At 40.5% G+C, this 22,303-nt stretch overlaps 3 protein-coding genes across 3 annotated transcripts; 2 read left to right on the top strand and 1 right to left on the bottom strand.

Annotated features, from left to right (window-relative positions):
- The first annotated feature begins 1,620 nt into the window (after positions 1-1,620).
- On the top strand, positions 1,621-9,456 carry vsig10 (V-set and immunoglobulin domain containing 10). The gene is made up of 10 exons (XM_084359100.1): positions 1,621-1,801; positions 1,933-2,011; positions 2,101-2,406; positions 3,785-4,090; positions 4,701-4,991; positions 6,848-7,132; positions 7,403-7,516; positions 7,610-7,622; positions 8,910-9,052; positions 9,153-9,456. The coding sequence occupies exons 2-10, from the start codon at positions 1,960-1,962 to the stop codon at positions 9,245-9,247; spliced, it is 1,605 nt and encodes a 534-aa protein (XP_084215226.1). The 5' UTR covers positions 1,621-1,801; positions 1,933-1,959; the 3' UTR covers positions 9,248-9,456.
- Positions 9,457-10,522: 1,066 nt separating this feature from the next.
- Positions 10,523-16,882, top strand: wsb2 (WD repeat and SOCS box containing 2). Its single transcript, XM_084360349.1, has 9 exons — positions 10,523-10,764; positions 10,925-11,093; positions 11,926-12,128; positions 12,205-12,336; positions 13,107-13,207; positions 14,106-14,302; positions 14,748-14,837; positions 14,930-15,046; positions 16,274-16,882. The coding sequence occupies exons 1-9, from the start codon at positions 10,725-10,727 to the stop codon at positions 16,485-16,487; spliced, it is 1,263 nt and encodes a 420-aa protein (XP_084216475.1). The 5' UTR covers positions 10,523-10,724; the 3' UTR covers positions 16,488-16,882.
- rfc5 (replication factor C (activator 1) 5) lies at positions 16,846-22,224 on the bottom strand. Its single transcript, XM_084360350.1, has 11 exons — positions 22,057-22,224; positions 21,418-21,482; positions 21,046-21,182; positions 20,830-20,909; positions 20,638-20,711; positions 19,740-19,899; positions 19,147-19,228; positions 18,862-18,991; positions 18,447-18,524; positions 17,835-17,889; positions 16,846-17,671 (listed from the first exon to the last, which is right to left on the bottom strand). The coding sequence occupies exons 1-11, from the start codon at positions 22,101-22,103 to the stop codon at positions 17,572-17,574; spliced, it is 1,008 nt and encodes a 335-aa protein (XP_084216476.1). The 5' UTR covers positions 22,104-22,224; the 3' UTR covers positions 16,846-17,571.
- Positions 22,225-22,303: the final 79 nt, after the last annotated feature.

The raw sequence follows: 22,303 nt of genomic DNA, 5'->3' as shown, positions 1-22,303 counted from the left end.
ATGATGATCTTAAAGAACATAATGCATTGCTGTAGATTAAACTCTCGAGCAGTTACGGCTTGGCGGTATGGCCTTAAAGTAATTTCACTGTATTTTTAGGCCATATTGTGATATGCGATATATACCTTGAATTTTGAAATATAGAAAGCACTTAATAAATGTTTGGACTGGGTGACAGAATCAAATATCACAATATTTTTGATCAAATAGGCCCTACACTAACAATAGTGTAGAGATGACTATTGGTACTTTCACAACATACTAACACAATGAGATTTCGGATCAATAATCAACAGTAATGTGGATATAATGACTAAGTGGGTAAAGGCAAGTATTAGAACAAGTAGAACAGTCCGGTAAGTTTAAAAAATGGATCACTTTACTGTAATTCAGCCTTTAAAACCAGGAAAAGACAATTGTATACCATATCACGATATAACAATCTAAGACGATATATAGTCTCATAACACGATAAAGGTATGAATGCAATCATTTATATTGCCCAGCCCTACCGACAGTATATAATAAGGACGTTAAATCGACCTCAAACTTACACATCTACAGCAGTAAAATGCAACACACACATCAATGCAGCAGTAATATCAAATCAAAAACATCACATATTACAGTAAAAAGTTAGAGGGACCATTTACTGCAAAATGAGTACTATATATCAGTACATTTTGCTGATGAGACTTACATCAGCCTACTCTTACTTGAGTAAGGTTTTATATGCAGGACTTTTAGGCTACTTTCACAGGATGGCGTTGCCTTCATTTACTTAAATTTAGGAAATGACTATTCCGTCCACCACTGATAATAATAATAAAATAATAATAATTATAATGATAATATGCCATCTTATAATAAACTAGAAGGGCACTCAGTAGAGCACATACCTCCGCCATGGCCTAGCAGTCCCCTTTGCAATTTCAAACTTGATAGCCCATAGCCACTTAAGCATAATTTAAGATCACCAGATTGAGGATCTGCATCAAATTTTACTCATTCATAGATACAAGCTACCTAAATACGTCTGATTCTTTTCATCAAGATCCATCCATTATTCCCTGAGAAATTAAAGCATATCGTCACACTAATAAACTAATGGCCTAAGTCAGTTTTTGACAAAAATTAGTGCTCGGCCCAAATCAGCTCCTGATAATGCTGGCCACCTCTGGTAAAATCCCCATCAGCCTTAGTTGAAAGGATCATGCTCTTTTTTTCCCAATAAGACGATTGCCTATGTCAAGAGGGTGAATCAGGCCATTTTATTTATAAGTTTTTTGTGTCTTCCCAAAAGCTTGAAAAAATGACTTTGGCCATTATTTTATTAGGGTGATGATATATGAAAGCAAAATTTTGAAAAACCACCCAATGTTTAAGATGGGATCTATTTTGGGCCGAAACCCATCCTCCATCCAAGTTTCATGGAAATCCGTTTGGTAGTTTTTGTGTAATCCTGTTGACAAACCAACCAACTCACCAATACACCTTTCCCACTGGTCAAAAATCCCACTTAAACCTGCTCAGATCGAGTTTTGTGTGCAATGTGTAAACTTGGTATTTAAACCTGTGTAGACCCGCTAATGTTGGTGGAAAAGCGGCACAAGAAACAGGAGTGAAAAACAACCTCCTTACTGGAGAAAGGCAGAAAAACTGGTGCTCCTGTGCCTTTAACAAGGTGAAGTCAGGGTGTGGTTTACTCCTGCTAAAGTTTCCGGATTAGCATGCTCTTGTAAACAAAGCACAGGACAGAAGACAGGAGTCACATCATGTCAGACTGACTGGCCACCCTGTAGTGAGTCCGCTGTGGTTTATAATGGGCGGACTGGTGTCCAGTGTGTCAGTGTGTGTTACAGGTTCCAGGCTCGCACAGGTGGACTAGTCGGACAGGTTTAGACTGGAAGCCTTTTGTTTTCTTCTTCTCAGGGCGATGTAGCTATCAGTAAAGTTACCATGAAGATAGTCGCAACTGTAGCGCTCCTACAACTGTGTTTATCTGCGACAGGTGAGTTCGTATTGAGACACAGCCAGGTAACACAGGTGACCGAAAGGAAACCCTTTCCTGACTCAGCTTGTTCTCCTTCCTCTCGCCAGTTTCGGGTAATGGCTCCACCGAAACGTCGCTGACAGCCGCACCGGGCGACATCGCTCTACTTCCGTGTTACACCGACGGGACCGTAACACCGCTCGTGACGACGTGGATGAAAAATGGACGAGAAATCATTACAGGTGGATCTGCTGTGACGACCCCTGCACCCGCCGGGCAGCGCCTCACAGTGCTGCATGATGGGAGTCTGGACATCAGGTTGGTGGTACCTGGAGATGAGGGCAGCTACCTGTGCAACTCCACCCTGCCGGGCAACTTCACCTTTCATGCACGTGTCCAGCTGGAAGTAATCAGTAAGTGGTCGTTCAAATGTCCAGTGATCAGTGATCAGTCCAGTAGGCCTGTCTGGTGTCATTGAAAAGGCTTTTCTAGTAAACAAACAGGTTCGTCAACATAACTGTCAGCCAGTGTGGGAGGAGTCCAGGTACTTCATTCAAGTAAAAGTCCTGCATTGGAGATGTTTCTTCAGTAAAAGTATGTGAGGTATACAACTTATATTTTCTTACATCAATCGATTGATTATTTGGTTTGTTAGAAGACACCACCTATGCTTGTTTTGTCCGACCAATAGTTAAAACCTCAAAATTATTAGAAAACAAATTAAAGGTATGAAATGAAAAAGCAGCAAATCCTCACATTTGTGAAGCTTGAAATATAACATCTTTTAAATGAAAAGTTACTTAAATGATTATCAAAATAGTTTATTTTCTGCTAAACAATAATTAAACTGCTTTTATCCTCCAGTTTACTTATACATGCTGTGTGGTTGTTTAATTTAGGGGTCGACAGATATGACTTTTTCAGGACCGAAACTGAGTACAATAGTACAGTTTACTCAAGTACTGTTCTTAAGTACCATATCAGGTACTTTACTTGAGTACTTTGATTTTTCTGCTAGACTGCTACATTTACTTGATACATTTTGTTACTATTTACTTTGCAGATTCAGATTGTTCAGTATTTAGGGGCTATTCATTGTGACATGTTACCAATCAGATAGTGTTGTGGGGGGGACGTTGTGTGAGAGGATGTTGCATCAGAGCATATTTTTTAATTAGTTTATTTTATCGTCAATCTGACAGAAAAATCACAGATACTGATAATCAGAAAAATGCTGAATGTCTACCTCGGTCTGCCCCTAGTTTAATTCATAACAAAACATCATATTTGATACGATTAAGTAGCTAGTAACTAAAGCTGTCAGATAAATGCAGTAGGTTAAAAGTAACATTTCCCTCAGACTTGTACTGGAGTCAAAGTAGAAAGCGACTTGTTTTTCAGTAAAAAAGGATGTGTGTCCTGTCTGTGATGCAATAAAAACATGTTTCCTACCAAAATGTGAAGTTCAGGATAGTATCGTGAGTCACACCCTCATATCGTCCCATGCCTACTTGAGGATTGTAATTATCAATTAATATATCCATTACTTTTGCAATTAATAATTTAGTTGATAGCTGAAACTCTTTGCCGATTATATTGATTTAACATTTTCATCATCAGATAATCTTTTTTATTAAGTAAAAACATTGAACATTCACACTTCGAAACACGACGAGTGGGTTACATCAATAACTTATAATACAATAATAAGCACTTTTAAGTTAATCACATAATTAAAGGTAACACCACAAATTACAAGATGAAAATATACACTGCTTGTATTCCTTTCAGGTGGTCCAGAGGATGTATCTACATCCATCGGTCCAGCCACTGCCCTGTCCAACGGGACGCTCATCACCTATCAGGGCTCCACCGTCGCCTTCAACTGCTCTGGCGCCTCCTACCCCTCCGTGCAGCTCACCTGGACCTTCAGTGGAGCCTCATTCAGCAATGACTCGCTGGTTTCTTCCCTTGGGTCCTTGCTGAAGTTCAGGATGGAAAACATCCAGCCCAGCGCTCAGGGAGTTTACAGCTGCAGGGCCCAGAACACCCTATCTCACCAGGCGGTCAATAAGAGCACAGAGCTGCTCGTATACTGTAAGTACCATAAGCTGAAGGAGTGATTTGGAAAAGCATTATTTTGTTATTTTATGGTTATGTTTATTCATTTATACAATGTTTTTGTATTATTATTTTTTTGTTTTGCACATTTTGCAGTCAAGATAATGATACACTGAATGGACTCCAACCGATCTATGCCTGATTTGCAATTGTACGTAGCTATACAGCTGTTTTATAAAGGAATTTTTTTTTAAATGCCGTCTTTTAGATGAGGCACGGCCCAATGGATCCTCATTTCATAGATTAGGATAAATGACTCACTAAAGGGACAATGAAGACACTTTCAGTTTATTCTGTAAGTTGCCAGGCTTTGTCTACGGACAAGGAAACACTGACATCCTGAATTCGGAAAATACAGGATGTTGAGAATTTCAAGTAAACTACTTTGGAAATCAGCAACTTCCTATGAACTCACAGACAGCACACATTACACTGTGCGAGTCAGAAGAGGAAGCATATTATGCATCATAATAAGCAATATATATGGACAAAAAGTTAGCATAAATCCATTTATAAAAGCAGATCTGTGCTAAATAAGATGTTTTTTGATTTCTTTTTTGAATGAATAAAAACGTGTCTTGTCTAGATGTCCCTGACAGACACCCACAGTGTATGTGGGCACCAGCACAGGACCCCTCCCACTTCCAGTTCAGCTGCACCTGGTTCGGGGCGTACCCCACCCCGACGCTACGCTGGGGGGAAGACGAGGGCGAGCAAGGAGCTCGCTGGACAGGACACGTCTACGTTACGGAGGAGACGGACAGCCTGTCGCTGACGCTGAACCGCTCCATGCTGTCCAACGGGCAGACGCTGAGGTGCATGGCCCAGCACCCGGTGCTCTCTTCAGGGAAGGAGAAGTCGTGTTCGTTTACCCTCAGTAAGCACGTTGTTGGGAAAATGAGCCTCTTAACAATCCTGAGATGTTCAGCTGCTGAATCTTTTATGTGCTTTCCACTTTAGAGGCCACTGAGCCACACTGAGAGTCTTCAGTGAGCAGAACAAAGCAGCAGAACAAATCCTCTTCCTGTTGTGGTTGTGCAATAGCAGACACGCTCCTTTTGTAAATCGTGCCCTAATGTTTGTGGGAAAAACCTGCTCTGAATAGCATTAGTGAAAGTGAAGCTTATCAGAAACCAATCTAAACATGGATAGTACTTTTTCTATAGCAACTACACTGTGCAATCAGTATTTCCTTCATGATGATAACTTTAAGCACAAAAAGTTGTCTTATTCTACTTTAAAGGGGCCAAGTTTCATTCTTTTCTCAGATGTTGAGATATCTGCCTCTGATGTTGCTGCCTCCACACCGGGGCAACTACATTAACTCTGTATAATACAATATAACATTGACACATGTGGTACCTAGACATGCAGATAGTTTATTGCATTCAGGATCACATGAATCCATTCTGCTGAGGCTTTGAGATATCCATCTCTGGGATTGCTGCCTCCACCCAGGTGCCATGGAGGTTAATGGGACTTTGTTTCCAGGCATTCACAACATCACACAAACTTATTTTAAAAAAACTAAAGAAAACCTGTCTCTCTCTCCACTTAAAGGTGCAGTATGTAAGAATTGGCCACCTGTTGAATTCATTCTCCCAATAAATAGGTTAGCATGTCACCAGAGTAACTGCTAACTGTATACTGTTTTTACATCCATGTCGCTACTGTTAGCTTATTAGCTCAGTTAGCCGTGCGGCAGTAGTTTTTTAGTGCTGAAAACAAATATTTAAATATTTGCCTCCAGTGTCCTGGGATGGAGGCAGAAAATATCTCGAATATCTCAAAGATTCAGTGTAAAATCCATGCAACTGTCTTCATGGGCAGATGCCATGGAGGATATCTACCAAAGAAGCAGTCTCTGCAGAACTATTTACGGCGCCTGTGGCCAATTAAAACCATTCATATGTTAAAACAACAGCACATTACTACACTCTCCACGTCCTTATCATTCTGCTCACTGTATAAACTTCATTGTAACGCCATTAACATTAAGGTGTTTATGAGCTCCTTGTTTAATTCTCATAATTAATACTCTCATTATTACCTTCGATTTTAATTACTGCTGCAATACAAACGCAGCCAGACAGACTCATCTGGTAGCAGCGTGCATGTGAGGACACAGTGTTGCATGCAGGACATGTGGACAGTCAGTGAGTCACTCAGTAATATAAAGGTTATTGTCACTGGACAGGATTGCGCAAACGATCACGTGACGCAAAAGTGTGTGACAGTTTATACGTTTGCATTAGCTTATCAGCTTTCGTTGTTTGTTAAGCTTTGAACTCAAGGTGTGTCTCTGTAAAATAAGTTTCTACATCTACCTGTCCAGCAAAACTGTCCCTTGAAATAACAGTTTTGACACATTCTGATGTAATTATCCATCAACCTTCTTCTTATTTATTGGTGTAGTGCAGTAATGATTCAAGATCAATTTACTTTTATATCAAATGGTGAGAATCCATTTTTACTCGATTTGAAAGGGGTTTTATATATTTTTTTTTAAACAAGGTATTTTTTATTAACAATGCAGAAAAAAACACACACGATACTAATAAACAAATACAAATCCAGGATAAACAACCCCACCTTCAAACAATCAATCAGTTATCGTAATTCTGTATTTTTGTACAGATCATTTCAGTGAGACTTCAGAGAGACTGTTTGTATAAATCATATTTAGAAATAGAGGCGTCTGATAACGATTGAGTGTTTGTCTTTCTCTCCCAGAGCCTCCGTATCCTGAAGGTGAGCCGCTGGTCACGGCTCAGGAGGACACCAGCATAACTCTGATGTGCTCTGAGGCCGTCTCCATCCCTCCTGCAAACACCACCTGGAGAAAAGGGCTCCAGCAGGAGGACATTATACCCGGTTCCAAGTACATCCTGTCTGAGGAAGGCCCCGTCCTCAAGCTGACCATACTCAACATCAGCAAGGACGACGAAGGCGTCTACTTCTGCCGCAGCGAGAACCCCCTCGCCGTCTGCGAGCTGGAAGTCTACCTCACTGTGAGGAGTGAGTTTGGGATGAGAGGAAGGGCTTGGGCTGCGGTAAAGTCAGATGTAGAGATCATAGTTAAAGAATGTAAACATGTGTAAACATTGATGTCAGAGATAAACAGTGAGTTGAACATGCTGTTCTGACTACATCTGAATGAACAGGATACTTAAACAATGAGCCAGTCACCGCAGGTGTCGACTCCAACTCTGGAATGCTGATAAACCTGCTGCTCCTCCCTTTTACTGCTTCATAATCCACTCCTGTCACCTTGTTTTGTCTCGACAGCCTCCTCTGCATACACAGGAGCAATCATCGGGATCTTTATAGCTGCACTGATCGTGGGCTCGGCCGCGATCATCGCTAAAACTGTTTACTCCAGCCGACACAGGATTTGTCTGGGTAAATTTTGTTCACCTTTGCAATCACAAATGCATGCAGTGTAAAAACCAACTTATACTAATTGCCCAATTTCTGTTCATATATTTGTTTCAGGAGGTGGCTTTGGGTGAGTATCTCACATTTATTTATCTGCATTCTTATTTTAGTGACCCAAACTAAAAAATGAAAGAGACTAACAATAGCTATGCAATCTTGGTTTCATTTTAATTATCTTGTGTAATAGTTGATTATATTTTTTATTTCAGTTGTTGCATTTTTCTTAGTCCTGCAAACACCAGGCCAAACACATTGTGCATACTCTCTTGTCTTATTACAACGCAACTACTATGAGCTTCTCTCATACCGATTTGTGCACTTGTGACCTCAGTCTCAGACGAGAATGCAATGTGGCTGCAAGGCATGTAGTATTATAGGATTAGTTGAACATTTTGGAGATATGCTTATTTCCTTTTTTGTGCATTAGATGAGAAGATTGATACAACTCATGCCTGTGCAGTGAATGTGAAGCTACAGCCAGCAGACAGTAGATTAGCTTAGCATAAAGACTAAAATGGTGGGTAACAGCTAGCTTAGCTTTGTCCAAAGGTAACAAAGTGCACCTACCAGAACCTTTTAAAGCTCACTAATAAACACGTAATATCTGCTTTGTTTAGTCTTTAGAAAACTCTACAGACATAAGAGTCGTCTCATCATCTGTTTAGACAGTTTTTACAGGTGTGAGGAGCTCCTAAATTTCCTTTGTGAGTTGCATTTGTTAGCTAGTTATCATTTTTCTTCTTCATTTTTTTTTTGGGGGGGGGGGGCAATATTTCTGCATTTGTTGGCACGGTACTGCTGACTGTTGAACAGTTACATCTGCCGGCCTGGCTCTACTCGGTTTGGCTCGACGCAGCAGCCCGGCACGGCCAGGATTTTTGCATTTCCACCACAACTGGGCTGCCTGCACAGACATGAGTTGAGTATCAATTTTAGGGGTAGATGGGTGCTTGTAACCGGTTGGTCACAGTCATGAGTCGTCACTGCGGCCCGCTTGGAGGCGGGGCGGCCACGGCTACTTCGGAGCAGATCCATTGCTGGCGTGGCTCAACTCAGCTCCAGTAGCACTGGTAATGGTAAAGCAAATCAGCGTGCGCCTGTGTGCCATGTGCATGTGTGTCCTTGCAGGGACCCACTCTAAAAGCATTGCTCCATAGTGCCTCTAGTGTTCAAAAACAATAGAGGGCACCTTTAATTTAGTGACCTTCCCAAGTGTGAATGCACTCAGTTCTCAAACCCCCTCTAAACCTCTGTTGGTATCATGAGTATTATCAACTCCTGAAATGACTAACAAAGATGGGATGATACGAAGCTGGGTGAAAGAGTCTAATGTCGGAACAACAACTCTCATCTGTAGGCAAGTGGAGGAGGACAGAGGAGACGTGCTGAGTCTGGTGGAGTCCGAGGACGAGCAGATCTTTCAAGACACCGTCCCCAGGCTGCCTCCGATAACCAACGGTCGCCACACGACGCTGGTCCAGATACATAGAATCCCATCAAGTATGACCTCATAATGCCGTCGATTTTATGGTTTTTGAATTAAAATGTGCAAAGTGTAACATATGTGAAGTGAAAAAGTCTCTCCCCTCTTTTTTTCAAGGTGATCACGAGGATGCAGAGACAGCCGAGACGAGCACAGAGCAGCAGGAAGAAAGTGTACAGACGGAAGAGCCAGCAGATCTTGTAACATTTTAGGTTTTAGGTGTTTTTAGACAAGTGTTTATTTTAGGTAAATACCATTTACTCCCAATGAAAATGTGAACAGAATCGGTGAAAGACTCATGTAAAATTTTAATTTGTCATTTTTTAAAACGGGGGGTTAAGATTATTTCTATGATTTGTTTGTACAGCGTTTTTAATATGTTGTTGTGATATTGAGTCATGCAGTAAAAGAAGCTGTTTGAACAAAATGTGATCGTTGGCATCTTTTTGGTGGCTTTGGTCATCCATAGCCTCCTCCTGATTCATTTATTTACCTACATTTACCTTGTATCGTGCACATACAGTACATTAACAGATGAGCTATAGCCACATCTGGAATGCAACTACAGACTGGGACCATTTTATAAATGTGGTGGAGTCGGTTTGAATCGTGTGGAGTGTAATGAGGGTAAATCCAACTGCAACTGCTGCCTCCGTAATATTATTTGAATCAGGCCAATATTACATCAGATCTGGGCCATAGTGAGAGAAATATTACTCAGTATGTCCATTTTGGTAGATGCACCCCGTCTGAAGTGGGTGAACGAGCTCGCCGAGGGTCTAAACGTCTTTTCAAATCAATTTGGGAGACCTGGATTACACTTGTTGAGCTGTGTGGAGCAATTTTTTACAAACAATTTATTGCACTTGGAAATATTCTTTTTTTCCCCCATATCTGAATTAACAAGCTGTTCTCAGAGGAAAATAACGTCCACCAAACACTGTTTGAAGCTAAAACGGTGGCAGGGTCCCCCAAATATAAACAAAGTAAAACAGTATGAAACTGTTGTCCTTTAAGGTCAGTTGGTTTATTCTGATTAAAATGTCTTCCCTAAAAATACATAATGCGCCTTTAAGGGTTTTAATCTGGATTTAAAGTAAAGGTCGTCTAACCTGCCGGAGGGGAAAGGACATGTTTGGACATGCTTTATATAAGTCAGAAAAGTTTAGATTTAAATATCGAGTTAAAATAATGTTGTAATAAATGAAGAAATGATGTTGTTACTAATCTTAGTGAGACATGCTGACACATTTTCTCCACATTATTTTAATATTATAAATAAGCATATTGTGAATTCCAGCTCTCTGAGCTCACCATCCTATTTTAATAACGATGACATCACTGGATAACGATTAATCTCATGTCCTCGTGCCGTTAATGCTCATCAACAAAGAGGAAAAAAGGGATAGTTGACATGTATAATAAATTCATGGGGGGTGTGGCATGGCTTAGTGAGGTTACGTAATAAAGGAAAAACGTGACGACGTTGGTCAACATCGCAACCAATCGTACACAGTGAGTCAGACAACAGGAAACCAGCTCAACTGTTATTATTTATTACTTCTCCCACATTTTGAACGCAACAGAGTGGAAACAGCAGCACAGGGACGTCCGAGCTGCTCCGGACATGAGAGTGGAGGACGCGTTCAGGAAGTCACCGATAAAGCGAAGAATGTGAAGAGGGAAACGATGTGCTCCACGGAAAACAGCGCGGAGCTCCCACCGACATGTAAGTCACACATTTACTGAGGCTGTCACAAGCAATTAAATCTCCGTAAGCCGCTGGAGAGACATCCAGAGAGAAGGAGACACTGTGGTGCTGCTGTCTGTCAGTGAAGGATGAGTCTGTCCGCTGCTCACTTCTCTGTCCGCTGTCCGTCCTCCTCCAGCGTCCGACCCTGCTATGATCCTGGAGCTGAGGACCAGGCGTCCTCCGTCCTTGGAGGGCCGGGCGGGATGCGAGACCTGGAGCGTGGACTTCTCCCCGGACGGAGCCTGGTTCGCCTGGTCGATGGGACACGGCATCGTGTGGGTGGTCGCCTGGCCTCTGGACTCTGAGTAGGTTTACCTGTACATGTAACCCGGGCGTGATGCGTTCACGTGTCTCTCGGACTTTTGGGATGCAACGTACTCAAAAGCCTTTACAGATAAAAGTTAAAATAGTGAAAACATTACCATAGAATAATGTCTATAATATATAATTAAAAAAAGGCTATAATGTAATGACCCAAAGATTGTAACCACCAATATCTGGTCTAGCTTTTTTATTATTATGGAGAGACAGTGTTCAGTTATAACAAAATGTACATTAAACGTTGAGAAATAAAAAAAGTCATATGAGTAAAATAAATAAAATAGGCCTACAGCAAAAATCAAACACACGACTGTCCGGTTGGTCTCGAGTATGGAAGGTGGTGTGATGAAAACTGGCATTATGAAATGAAATAGTCTGATGTAGGAGGAATGTAGTTACGCAACATAAACAGTCTTTGCAAAGAAAGCACTAGGGCTGAACGACCAGTGTTGCAATTCGATCTGTGATTTTTTTTTAGCATCAGTTCAGTATTCCCTGTAGAATACAGATTTAAAACGTGATGGAGCATAACCACATTGATATACCACCAAAATATTAACTGATCTATACTCTAATGAAAAGAATAGAACTTAAAGATATGAATTGCTGTCAACAAGTGTTTATTATTATTTTTTAATAAAGTAAGTTGCATTGACCTCCGTGCTGTGTTGTTTGCAACTGTTGTAAGTAAGATCATGACATATCCAACAGCACTTAAAGGCAGCATCATATACTCACCAACTCCAGCATCACACTTCAAAACACATGAGTTTTGTTTTATGGTATCTCCATACTCGATGCTCCTCTCCCCCACAGAGACAGTCAGGATGGAGCGATCGACCGAGGAGACAAGAGCTTCAGTTGCGGTCATCCGGTGTGGGGCCTCGCCTTCGGACCCAGACCCCCAAAGTCTGCTGCAGCGGCACGGCCAGCTAAAACGCCACCAAAAGGGAACAACAGCCTGCTTCTGGCCACAGGCTTGGAGAACGGGGTGATCAAAATCTGGAATGTGTTAACAGGTGAGATTAATGCTGCTGAGGATTTTAAGATGTCTGTTGTGGCTTATTTTTAACAATCCTTATTATGTGTTCTCAGGTGATGCTGTGTTTGATCTCCACGGCCATGAAGGTGTTGTAAGGGACCTGGTCTTTCCTCAGAACGGGACACTCACACTCATATCATCCTCACGGGACAAGACACTGAGGATTTGGGACCTGGCTCACAAAGGTTTGCGTTTTAACAACTGATGCAAAGCTCAGACTCATTTCTTTACAAATGAAACAGTGTCAACATACTGTTTGAAAAGTTCATAGTTAAAGGAAAGAGCAGTTGCTTATCTTCAGGGTGGACATAGTTAAAGAGCTGTATGATTAGATTATGATAGCGTCTGTTTTTATTTGCTACAGTGCCTGTTTTGTTTCACGTAGACCGTAGGAAACATTTCAGGTTTTGTTCAGATTCAGCTCACAGGGTTGAAACTCTCCTGATATTAGTAATCCATCCATGAACACATTTTAACGGCTTGTTTTATATGTTAAAGTAACATCATCATCATAATTTTGTGGTTCCAAATTACGTCGCTCAGTTTTTGGTTTGCAGATATCTTTGCTCATAAATGTGACTTTTTCAGCAGCTGATTGAATTGTCAAATATCAGAGCATTCTCTGACGTTTATTCAGCACACTGAATTGTCGTTGCTGAAAAATTTGTCATCAAATGTTTACTGTGATGATTGATTGTTAGCACTTATAGTTTTCAGTTTATAAATCATCTTTTTTTCTGCTTCTTTCTGTGTTTTCATCACTTTGCCTGTGTTTTGTCACCGTTCAGTCCCACTGAACCAAACCTGTCTTGAATGAAAGAGGTTAAAGCAAGCAACTGTTCATATTGACACATCTAGTAGTCACGTTGTCCACCCTTTTATTGCACCCTCTGATGCTGTTACAGTCTGTCTCCATCGGTTACATTCGTTCTTCTTTTTGTCCTGTCTGTTGTAGGTAAAAAGGTGCAGGTGCTTACCGGCCATAAAGACTGGATCAGCTGCTGCAGCGTATCATCAGACTGCAGCATGATCGCGTCTGTCGGCAGATTTGACAGAGTGAGTTATTGTAAATGTATGTTGTTTTATATTCAAGGCAAAGCCAGACAGAAATGCAAACATATGTAAAAGAAAGGATCAGGATCTACAGTAATGCATGTTTGTTTTGTTCGTACGTTGTTTTTATGTATTTATAAAGAATTCATCTGTCTATTTAAAACTGCATTACTTCTTTTCTGAAGAAGAAGAAACCTTTCATCCTCCTCCTTTGATCTAGATTCACTGCTGCAGTTTAAGGTTTTTTTTTTTCAATTCAGTGAATTTAATGACACTTTCCACGAGTAAAAAAGACACAAATATTCAGCATCTCAGTTCAGGTGAATGGGACACTCTTTTTTTGTTGCACAATGTTGACAAGATGGCACTAAATCGGGTTCAGTTTTCAAGGACACTGGGAAGATTTAGTGAAGAGAGAGTATATTTCTTTGTAATTCTTTCTCTTAAAGGTTTTCCCTGGTGATCTCTTCAGCTTCAGTTAAATCTAAAGGTCCAGATGGGTTTTACTAAGTTACATGTAGCTTTTTTTTGTTTTTTAAACATGTCTTTCCACTGCAGAGTTTGCTTTTTCGTCCATTTGTCTCCGCGAAGAATGCAGTGATCTGGCTATCTTCATCTGTTCCTGTTTTGAGTTGTCGTCCACTGACAGAAAGTTTATCAGTTGGTTCTGTTTATTTGGAGCTTCAGGGAGCTCCTGTCAAACTGCTTATTTTTTATGTTCTCATTTGCAAAGAGAAGCAGACCGTTTAGCGTGGTGCAATACCAGATTCAAATATCCCAAACACGCTTTAAACGGTTTGCTGCGTGTCCCAGCCTGTCCCGTTGACATTCATTGAGAATCACATGACTAACCCTACATAAACAATTGCAAATCAAGACTTGTTAACCCTTCATGATACAGATGGTGTGTCTGTGGAGTCTGCGGTCATATACGTTCATGAGGAACCTGACAGGAGGGACCCATAAGACCTTGTACCTCCTGTCTTCCTGCGACTTCTCTCCTGACGGGGCGCTGCTCGCCACCGCGGCCTTCAGTGGCTCCAGCTGGTGGATCGACCTGTGGGACCCGTACACTGCGGAGAAGCTGGCCACTCTGGTGTAGGTTTAAACTTTTCAGCTTCTCTAGCACTGTTGGTATTAAGTAAAGTGCATCCTATACTGTCTGTCACTGTTTTCACTATCCACTGCCTGAAAGTATGTTCTGTGTCTTGTATCTTGTGCAACTGGTTTTTGTAACTCATTCCTGGTTGTAGTCTGTACAGAATGTGAAATTTATCATTCAACTCATGAACATGTCAGGTCTGCAGATGATCTTGAGTAACCAGGTCATGATTTCTGGCAAGAGACATGACTGTTAAGTTTTTAAAATGTACTTTTTTTGGCGCTTTGAGCATCACAAGCTGTGTGCCAACTAGTTCATTATACTCCAGAGAAGGCAGACATCTTTACAGCCAGTATCTCCAAAACAAAAGGAGGAATGGTATGTATTTTTGATTTTGGGGTGAACTGTCCCTTTAAAAACTTCTGTTTCTTTTACCCACAGTGACTACTTTGAAGATTACGGGCAAAACCAAATATCAGCACTACAGTTCTCCCCCAACGGTTTATACTTGGCCATCGTGACTGATGACAGGTCAGTTCAATCTCATGAATCGTTTTATATTAATGTCATCACATGAATGTTTCTGGACAGAAAGATTTCAGACAGATGTGTTGTGTTTTCAGGGCTCTTCGGATCTGGGAGCCAGGAAAGAGAGGGATGGTGATGCAGACCAAAGCGGACCGAGACTCTAATGGACTCTGCTGCGACTACCATCCACAAGGGGGCGTGGTCGCCACGGGGTAAAAATCCATCAAGTGTTACTTGCTGCTGGTAGACTTTAAAGTAGAGTTGCAACGAATAGTCGTTTGAAATACATTTAATTTTGATAATCAATTAACTGTTTCATTAATTTTTCAAGCAAAAATGTAATTTTTTTACAGAGATTTGCTGCTTTTCTTTGTCAATTATCCTAGTCAATGAAGAGTTAGGTTTTGGACTGTTGGTTGAATAACAGAAGCAATGTAATGAGCTTTCTTTCAGTTTTTTGACGTTTTATAGACTAAAAAATTAATTGATTAATCATGAAAATAATCTGCAGATTAATGAATCATGAAAATCATGGTTAGTTGCAGCTCCATTTAAAAAGTGGCTTTAGAAATGTCTTAGTTTTTGAAGGGTGGTGGTCATCAGTGACTCAGTTTTATGATGAACAAGAACCATCAAAACAACCACAAACCTTTTTAATCCAATCCCCTCTGGTTTCAATCTCTCATTTATTTGGCCAAAACATAATTATAGAGCTAAAATGATTAGTAGATTCACTGCTTAACAGGCAATGGACAATTTAGATTTTAATTTATCAAGTTTATTATTTTGTTTGAAAAAATGCCAGACATTTGCTGATAGTAATGCTTTTGTATGGTAGGTCAGAGAAAAAACAAGCAAATTTATAAACAACATATCTACAGAAAAGTGCTGCCAATACAGAAATCTACAGTACAGTGTTCCATATTCACTTGCATTGTGGGTAATGTAGGCAGCACGTTTTGAAAAGAAAGGAATATGTGGAATAAAAAAAAAAAGATATCTCTGGTTCTGCTCTTTCGATTTTGATCACTTGTTTTTTAAATTCTCTATAATTAGACCAACCAGAGTGCAATGCTAGACCAATGGACTGCTTCTAAAAACCTGGTGCATACATTACATTACCCACAATGCAACTCAGCAACTGGGTGACATCACTGGAGGCAATTTATTGGATTACATTTTTGGACATGCAGTAGTACTCCCCAAGACCCGAAAACACACTTTAATGTGTAAAATTGGTGGAATTACCCTTTAAAGGAAACGCTAATTTAAACTGCATCCCTTATTTAACATCTCACATGCAACTAACATTGTGAGACTTCTGAACCTGTTGAGTGTTTCCCATACAATTTTTAGCACAAGTGAGATGCATCCTTTTCTAGTTTGCCTGTTTTGGCCACCATTCAACTGTAACACTAACCATATCCCTCTTGTGACAGAACCAGAGACGGCCACGTGAGGTTCTGGAAGGCTCCCAGGACCGTGCCCAGCCTGCGCCACCTGTGTCGATCCATCCTGCGCCACTCGGTCTCCACACACCAGATGGAGCCGCTGCCCCTCCCCAAGAGGATCCTCGAGTACCTCACCTACAGAAACATCCCCGACCGCCTCAAGACCTGCTACTCCTCAGAGGAAGAGGAGTGGGAAGGTTGAATAGAAACGCTAGCACAATGCAACGATTTACATTTACAGCGAGTGATTGTTATACACGTGTTTTGTTTGCTGACTGAGATGCTTTCAAAGCTTAATTTAGCACAGGAAGCATATCTCACTGTAATCTACTGTAGATGATAGAACACTAGAGTTCATTAATTGCACTACTACTGTAAGACGATGCATAAACTCAACGTTCACATGCTTGACTTGAATATCACAATTTTATACTCTTAATTTATTGTGTAAATATCAAATGTATATGCATTTCTAATTCTTGTTTATCATCACAAAATAGCACATAAACCACTACTGTATCAGCACGTTAATTGTTAATATAATGTAACGAAAACTGGACTTAGAGGAAATAGTTTTATTAAACAGATTTAATGACATGTACATGTCCCTGACGTATTCTTACAGTTATATTTGCAACAGCACAGCATGTCGTTTGACACATTTCTTTTAATATTTTAAATGGATCATTTGGTGACAGTAAGTTTTTCCTTCGCTGGTAACTAAATGTCCAGCTTTCCAAGTGCTCAAAAGAGTTACCATCGACTTTTTACAATTTTGCTTCCATTCAGTTTGTATGCAGATGTCAGTGACTCAGACAGCTGTGAGCATTTGTGTCTGCACTGTACATCGACACTGTGGTGGAGTGGTGGGCAATCATGCAGGGGGCACTTAAAGGCAGCAGTTTTCTCTCTAAATAAAACAAAACTAATTTCACTGACTTCTCATGAGAGTGTACTGATGAGTGCAATCACCTGTTTGGTTGAAAAGAAATCTAACTATACTCAGCCTTTCATGGCATCATTGCACACCACAGCCACAGAGAGAAGAACTTGGCCACACTGTTGTCACACTGACTAGTGCATCAGGATGGCAGAGTAGGGAATGAAAGAGCAATTTCTCTTGCACAGGAGTAACAGATTCTTGCAAAAATATCATCTAAATTCTAGATGTAACTATTTTCAATATGATACAAAAAGGTGTGATGGTAGTCAACAAAGATCTGGCATAAAAAAAAATTGTCTCTAAACTAGCAAGACAGAACCTTGTCATGGAGTAAGGCGGTTATCTATGAGGCCTCGCTGACCACGAGGTCCCTGACTGCCTGGAAAGCCGCGACCATGGAGCTCAACTGGATCTTCTCGTCGGTTCCTGAGGCGAGCCTGTGTCTGAGGAGACAACACATGATCAGTCCAAAGGAAACATTTCCCAACATCTGGATGCCTTCATGACATTAACGTGTGACTATTTTCAATTACTTGTATCTAATGGAAGCTTTCACTTTATGTTAACATTTGTTTATGGAGAGGAAGCACAAGTGATCCCACTTACTCAACGTCAGCCAACTTGATGAGCAGACCAATCCGAATAGCTGGAGGAAAGTCCACTTGAAGGTTGGAAAAAAAGACCCAAAAAAATAAATAAAAAAATTCAGATACATTTCTACTGAAACATTTTGAAGTTGCAAAAAGCTCGTGAACAGATACAGACCCTAAAATAAAGGAGGCTCAGGAGGAAATAACAGCTTTCCCAGTGTCATCATTATATCAAGCATTAAAAGTCAAAATGAAGATTCGTCCAACACAAATGTGGTGAATCGCCTTCTAGACATGGTCAAGTCATTTTACAATCAACACAGAAACCACCTACACATCCTGCAGTTGTTAAGCCTGGGGTCTTGTATATAAAAAAAAATGAAGACATGCAACTGCTAAAGCCCAAAGTGCTGAGAGGCATCTAAATGGAGAAAAATTAAATATGTAAACCCTCCTAAGAGAGCAGTGGGATTTAACCTACAAGTGGAGAACAGACCAGACCAACCACTGCTCGGGTAATTTTTCTTATAAAAGAAAAACTCTACTAGGTTACTTTGGTTGTCACACTTTAAATACAAGCACAATACCTGATGTTAAACAAATTATTTCCTTTCCCCTGTGGCCTTACCTCTGTGTATGAGCAGATGAACCTCAGTGAGGATATCATGCAGGGCCAAACCTTTCAAAGTCTTGAGCTGGAGGATTTCTGGGAGGAAGGTGTTAAGGAGTTCCTGAACTGAACTGGTGTTAGTGGGTGTCTTGTTTAGCCATTAAAATCCCACAATATCACATTAAATGCATGCAAATCATGGATAGCATGAGGATTAAGACCAAGTATTTGTTCTCAGGCAAGAGTATATAGGAATTTCAGGATGTTTATCTTTTTCTGAACTGTACAGAATAAAACTAAACGCAGTGGTTCACATTTCACAGGATGGAAAATGCTTGTATTTTACATGGAACATATACTGTATAGACCGATTATTGTACATAAAAGCTTCCTGAGTTTATAATCCTGGAGGACAAGGAGATGTAAAGGATACGCTTGTATGCTGTGGTGAAGTCTTTGTTGAGGGACCAGTCGAGGATGTTGGCTATATCTGAGCGGAGGGGGTGACCTGTGCAGGTGTACACCGTGTCCTCTGTGACCTTCCCGTATGCCATACTGGTGCTCTAAGAGTCACAGAGGTGGGATGCAGTTAGTACAGTTTACCTTTCTATGATGGCATACAATAACAAGTGTAATACATTTCTTCTTCAGCTTTTAAAACAGAGTACGAATGAAAACACAGCGAGGCACAATGATCGAGAGGAGCTTTTGGTCCTACCTGCAGTATGTTGAGCGATCTTCTCATATCACCTGATGATAAGGTCACAATGGCTTTCATCCCATCTGGAGTTATGTCAATGCTGCCCAAAGAGATTAATTTTGTTAATCAACAGTCAGATCAATGTAGACTTGAACTGAGTAACACATTTCATATTTATCCATAAATGTGTTATTGTCACTATGTGGTGCCTTCTTTGATTTCATGCTTCTAGTATTGATATAACTAACCCAAATTTTAGTCTCTTTCCTCATTCAATGTATTGTTTGATGTTATAAAAATATGATTTCTATAAAATCAACCATTCATTCAGCCTTTCAATATCAGTGATGTCAAGAAAGGAATGTTTCTCTATGCTGTCAAACACTTGTCATGTGAAACCCAAACCAGTAGTGTAATAACAAACAAAGTGCAATGGCCAACAAGGTTTTACTAGTTTTTCTGGGGAGCAACACACATCACTTTAAGTGCAGGAATGATTTTGTGACATAAAATAATAAAAACATAAAGCACTTTGGAAACCCCTTCTACCTAGGATTGTTTTAACAGTAGATGGAAAAGAAACATCCACACTTTCCCCTTCACACACTCACCTCTCCTGCTGGACCACATGCTCCAGCCGAGGGATCATCTGGTCCGGGTTCAGCGGGCCGAAGCGAAACCTGGTGCATCGAGACTGCAGGGCGGGGATGATCTTGGACAGGTAGTTGCAGATCAGACAGAATCGAGTGTTTTCTGTAAACTTCTCAATCACTGAAACAGAGACAGAGAGACAAAGAGAGATAGAGAGAGATAGAGAGAAGGCCAAAGCACAAGTTAGAAATCAGTGTTACTAAGAAATGTAAGATAAAATGTCAAATGTAAAAGTCTGGGATTTTTTTACAAATTTCTCCTTGAAGTTTTGGTAAAGTTTACTAGCAATCAAGTGATTATGATTAAAAAATATGTATAGAATTAAGTTTGTTCAGTTAAAAAAAATATTAAGAATAAGAGTACATGGAGCATATAACTTATAGTGTCAATAAGAAATCATAGAAAAGTGGTCAACTGTCAGATTAGTAAATTTCAGTGGCCAGATCAATGCTCTTTACATATTTGTACAGCTCTTGCTAAATCTGCAGCGAACTTCTGAAATGTATTTGACTTTCCTCACTGAATCCAAACACCATTATACAACTGCAATCACTGAAGGCAATAAAAAGCCTTTTTCCTAAACATGCTTCCACTTACAGTGGAACAAAAAAACAGAAGCATGAAATCACACAAGCAATGTTATACAAAATAAAATCAAAACATAGGTTAGACGAAATGTTCTCTTCTAACTCTAAATTGATAGTTAAAACCGAATCTTCAAATCAGATGCTGGTTTTCAAATTAATATCTGGGTGTACAAGCAGATAGCCTGTAATTCAGCAGCAGCCAAATTGTCTGGCTGCTCAGTGAGCCGTGTGGCTCACAGTGGGTGACGCCCGGCCGAACAGATGGCTTTACCTCGCCGCAATGCATTCTGGGCATCCTGGGTCATGGCATCGGCCTCGTCCAGTATCACCAACTTGAAGCCCTTCCTGGAGGACAAGAGGGACGGACAAAAAGGCAGCAGTTTAAATAATAATTCCCACTGTAGAGCATTAAGAACATTCAAAAAGTAGGTGACAAGTGTTGTAGATGGATTTTTAGTCTTACTTGAAGATGGTCCTAGTGCTGGCAAAACTTAGAACGGGACCTCGGACAACATCGATACCTCTGTCATCTGATGCGTTCAGCTGCAAAACAAAATAAGTCAAATATCAAATCAAAGAGCCACACGGTCTCTTCCCTAAACTACTGAATTTGTCATGTGCAAAAATGCCCTTGCATCCCATTTAAACCAAAAGCTTCTAATGAGGAGTTTTACTGCACCTCCAACACCATGGAGTTAAACTCTTTGTCCTTGTACAGCTGCCTGGCACAGGCGAGGATGGTGGAGGTTTTGCCTGTTCCAGGGGGGCCATAGAACAAGAGATGGGGAAGTTTGTCCTCACTGATAAACTTCTGGACTGAAAAGATGAAAAACAAGGATACAAAATGAACAGCTGGCATCCTTTTGAACTACAAATTTAAAACAACATGCGGGAAATTATGGAAAGCCTTTGCATCGTTAATCATTACCACTTAACTATAGTACACAACTAATACAAGAGTGAGCAACACTGACAAACAGCAACATTATCATATACTTAATCACGTATATAGGCTGGATTATGTGTTTACTCATTCAGTTTGCATACTTACTGGTGCTTAGAATATCTTTGTGTGAGATCAGATCATCAAGTTTCTGTGGTCTGTATTTTTCTACCCTGGAATAGGCAGCAGAAACATATAGTCAATATTAGTTACTCAAAATAACATAAAGGATCGTAACGTTTTAACCCCTGAAAGTATCATTCACTGTACTGGCGTAATGTACAAGACTTCACTTAATAAACTTCTGTCTATTTCAAAACAGCTAACTTAAAAGGGTTAGAGACGTATGCAATTACATCAGACTAATGTTGGAGTGCCACTTTTCAATTCGGCGTGTCTATTTTATACCATGCACCAATATTTCAAACAAATATCAATTGTATAATCTGGAGACGTTGCAGCATGTCCTCTGAGCCAGCTGGTTGAAGTGGCAACACGGCGATGCTTGACACATTAACTAGCTAAAGTGTATGCCGAAATAAAAAGAAGCTGACATGGCTCCGGATTTAAGACTCGTTTGACACCTATGAGATAGGTGTAGTTAGTGCCAAGATAAGATAGCACAGAGTGCAGAAACCTACACAACACGGTTAGCTGCTAGCTAGCTTGAATCCACAGTAGGCAGGTTAGCTAACTTGCACTAACTATTTTAACCTATCTGTGATAAAACAACGTCTTTTAACTCACCACGGCAAATTCCTGGTCTGTAACGTCGCTTTATTTGTGGAAGCCATGTTGTCGTTAACTGTGAATTAAGCTCCAAGCTGGGCTAACACTTAAAACACGAAGTTATAGTCACTTCCACTCTGTTGATGGCCGTGTTTGGCGCGCTGCACTACAAAACGTGCGTCAAACGTCACGACGTGCGTCGAACGTCTCGGCGTACAACCAATGAGGTGACTGTGTCGGGTGTTATGGGCGGGCTATCGACCCA

Source organism: Pagrus pagrus (genome assembly GCF_965226575.1).
Source record: "Pagrus pagrus genome assembly, chromosome: 8".
NCBI lineage: Eukaryota > Metazoa > Chordata > Actinopteri > Spariformes > Sparidae > Pagrus > Pagrus pagrus.
The sequence above is the reverse complement of the archived record's forward strand: the minus strand, read 5'-3'. Positions and strand labels throughout refer to the sequence as shown.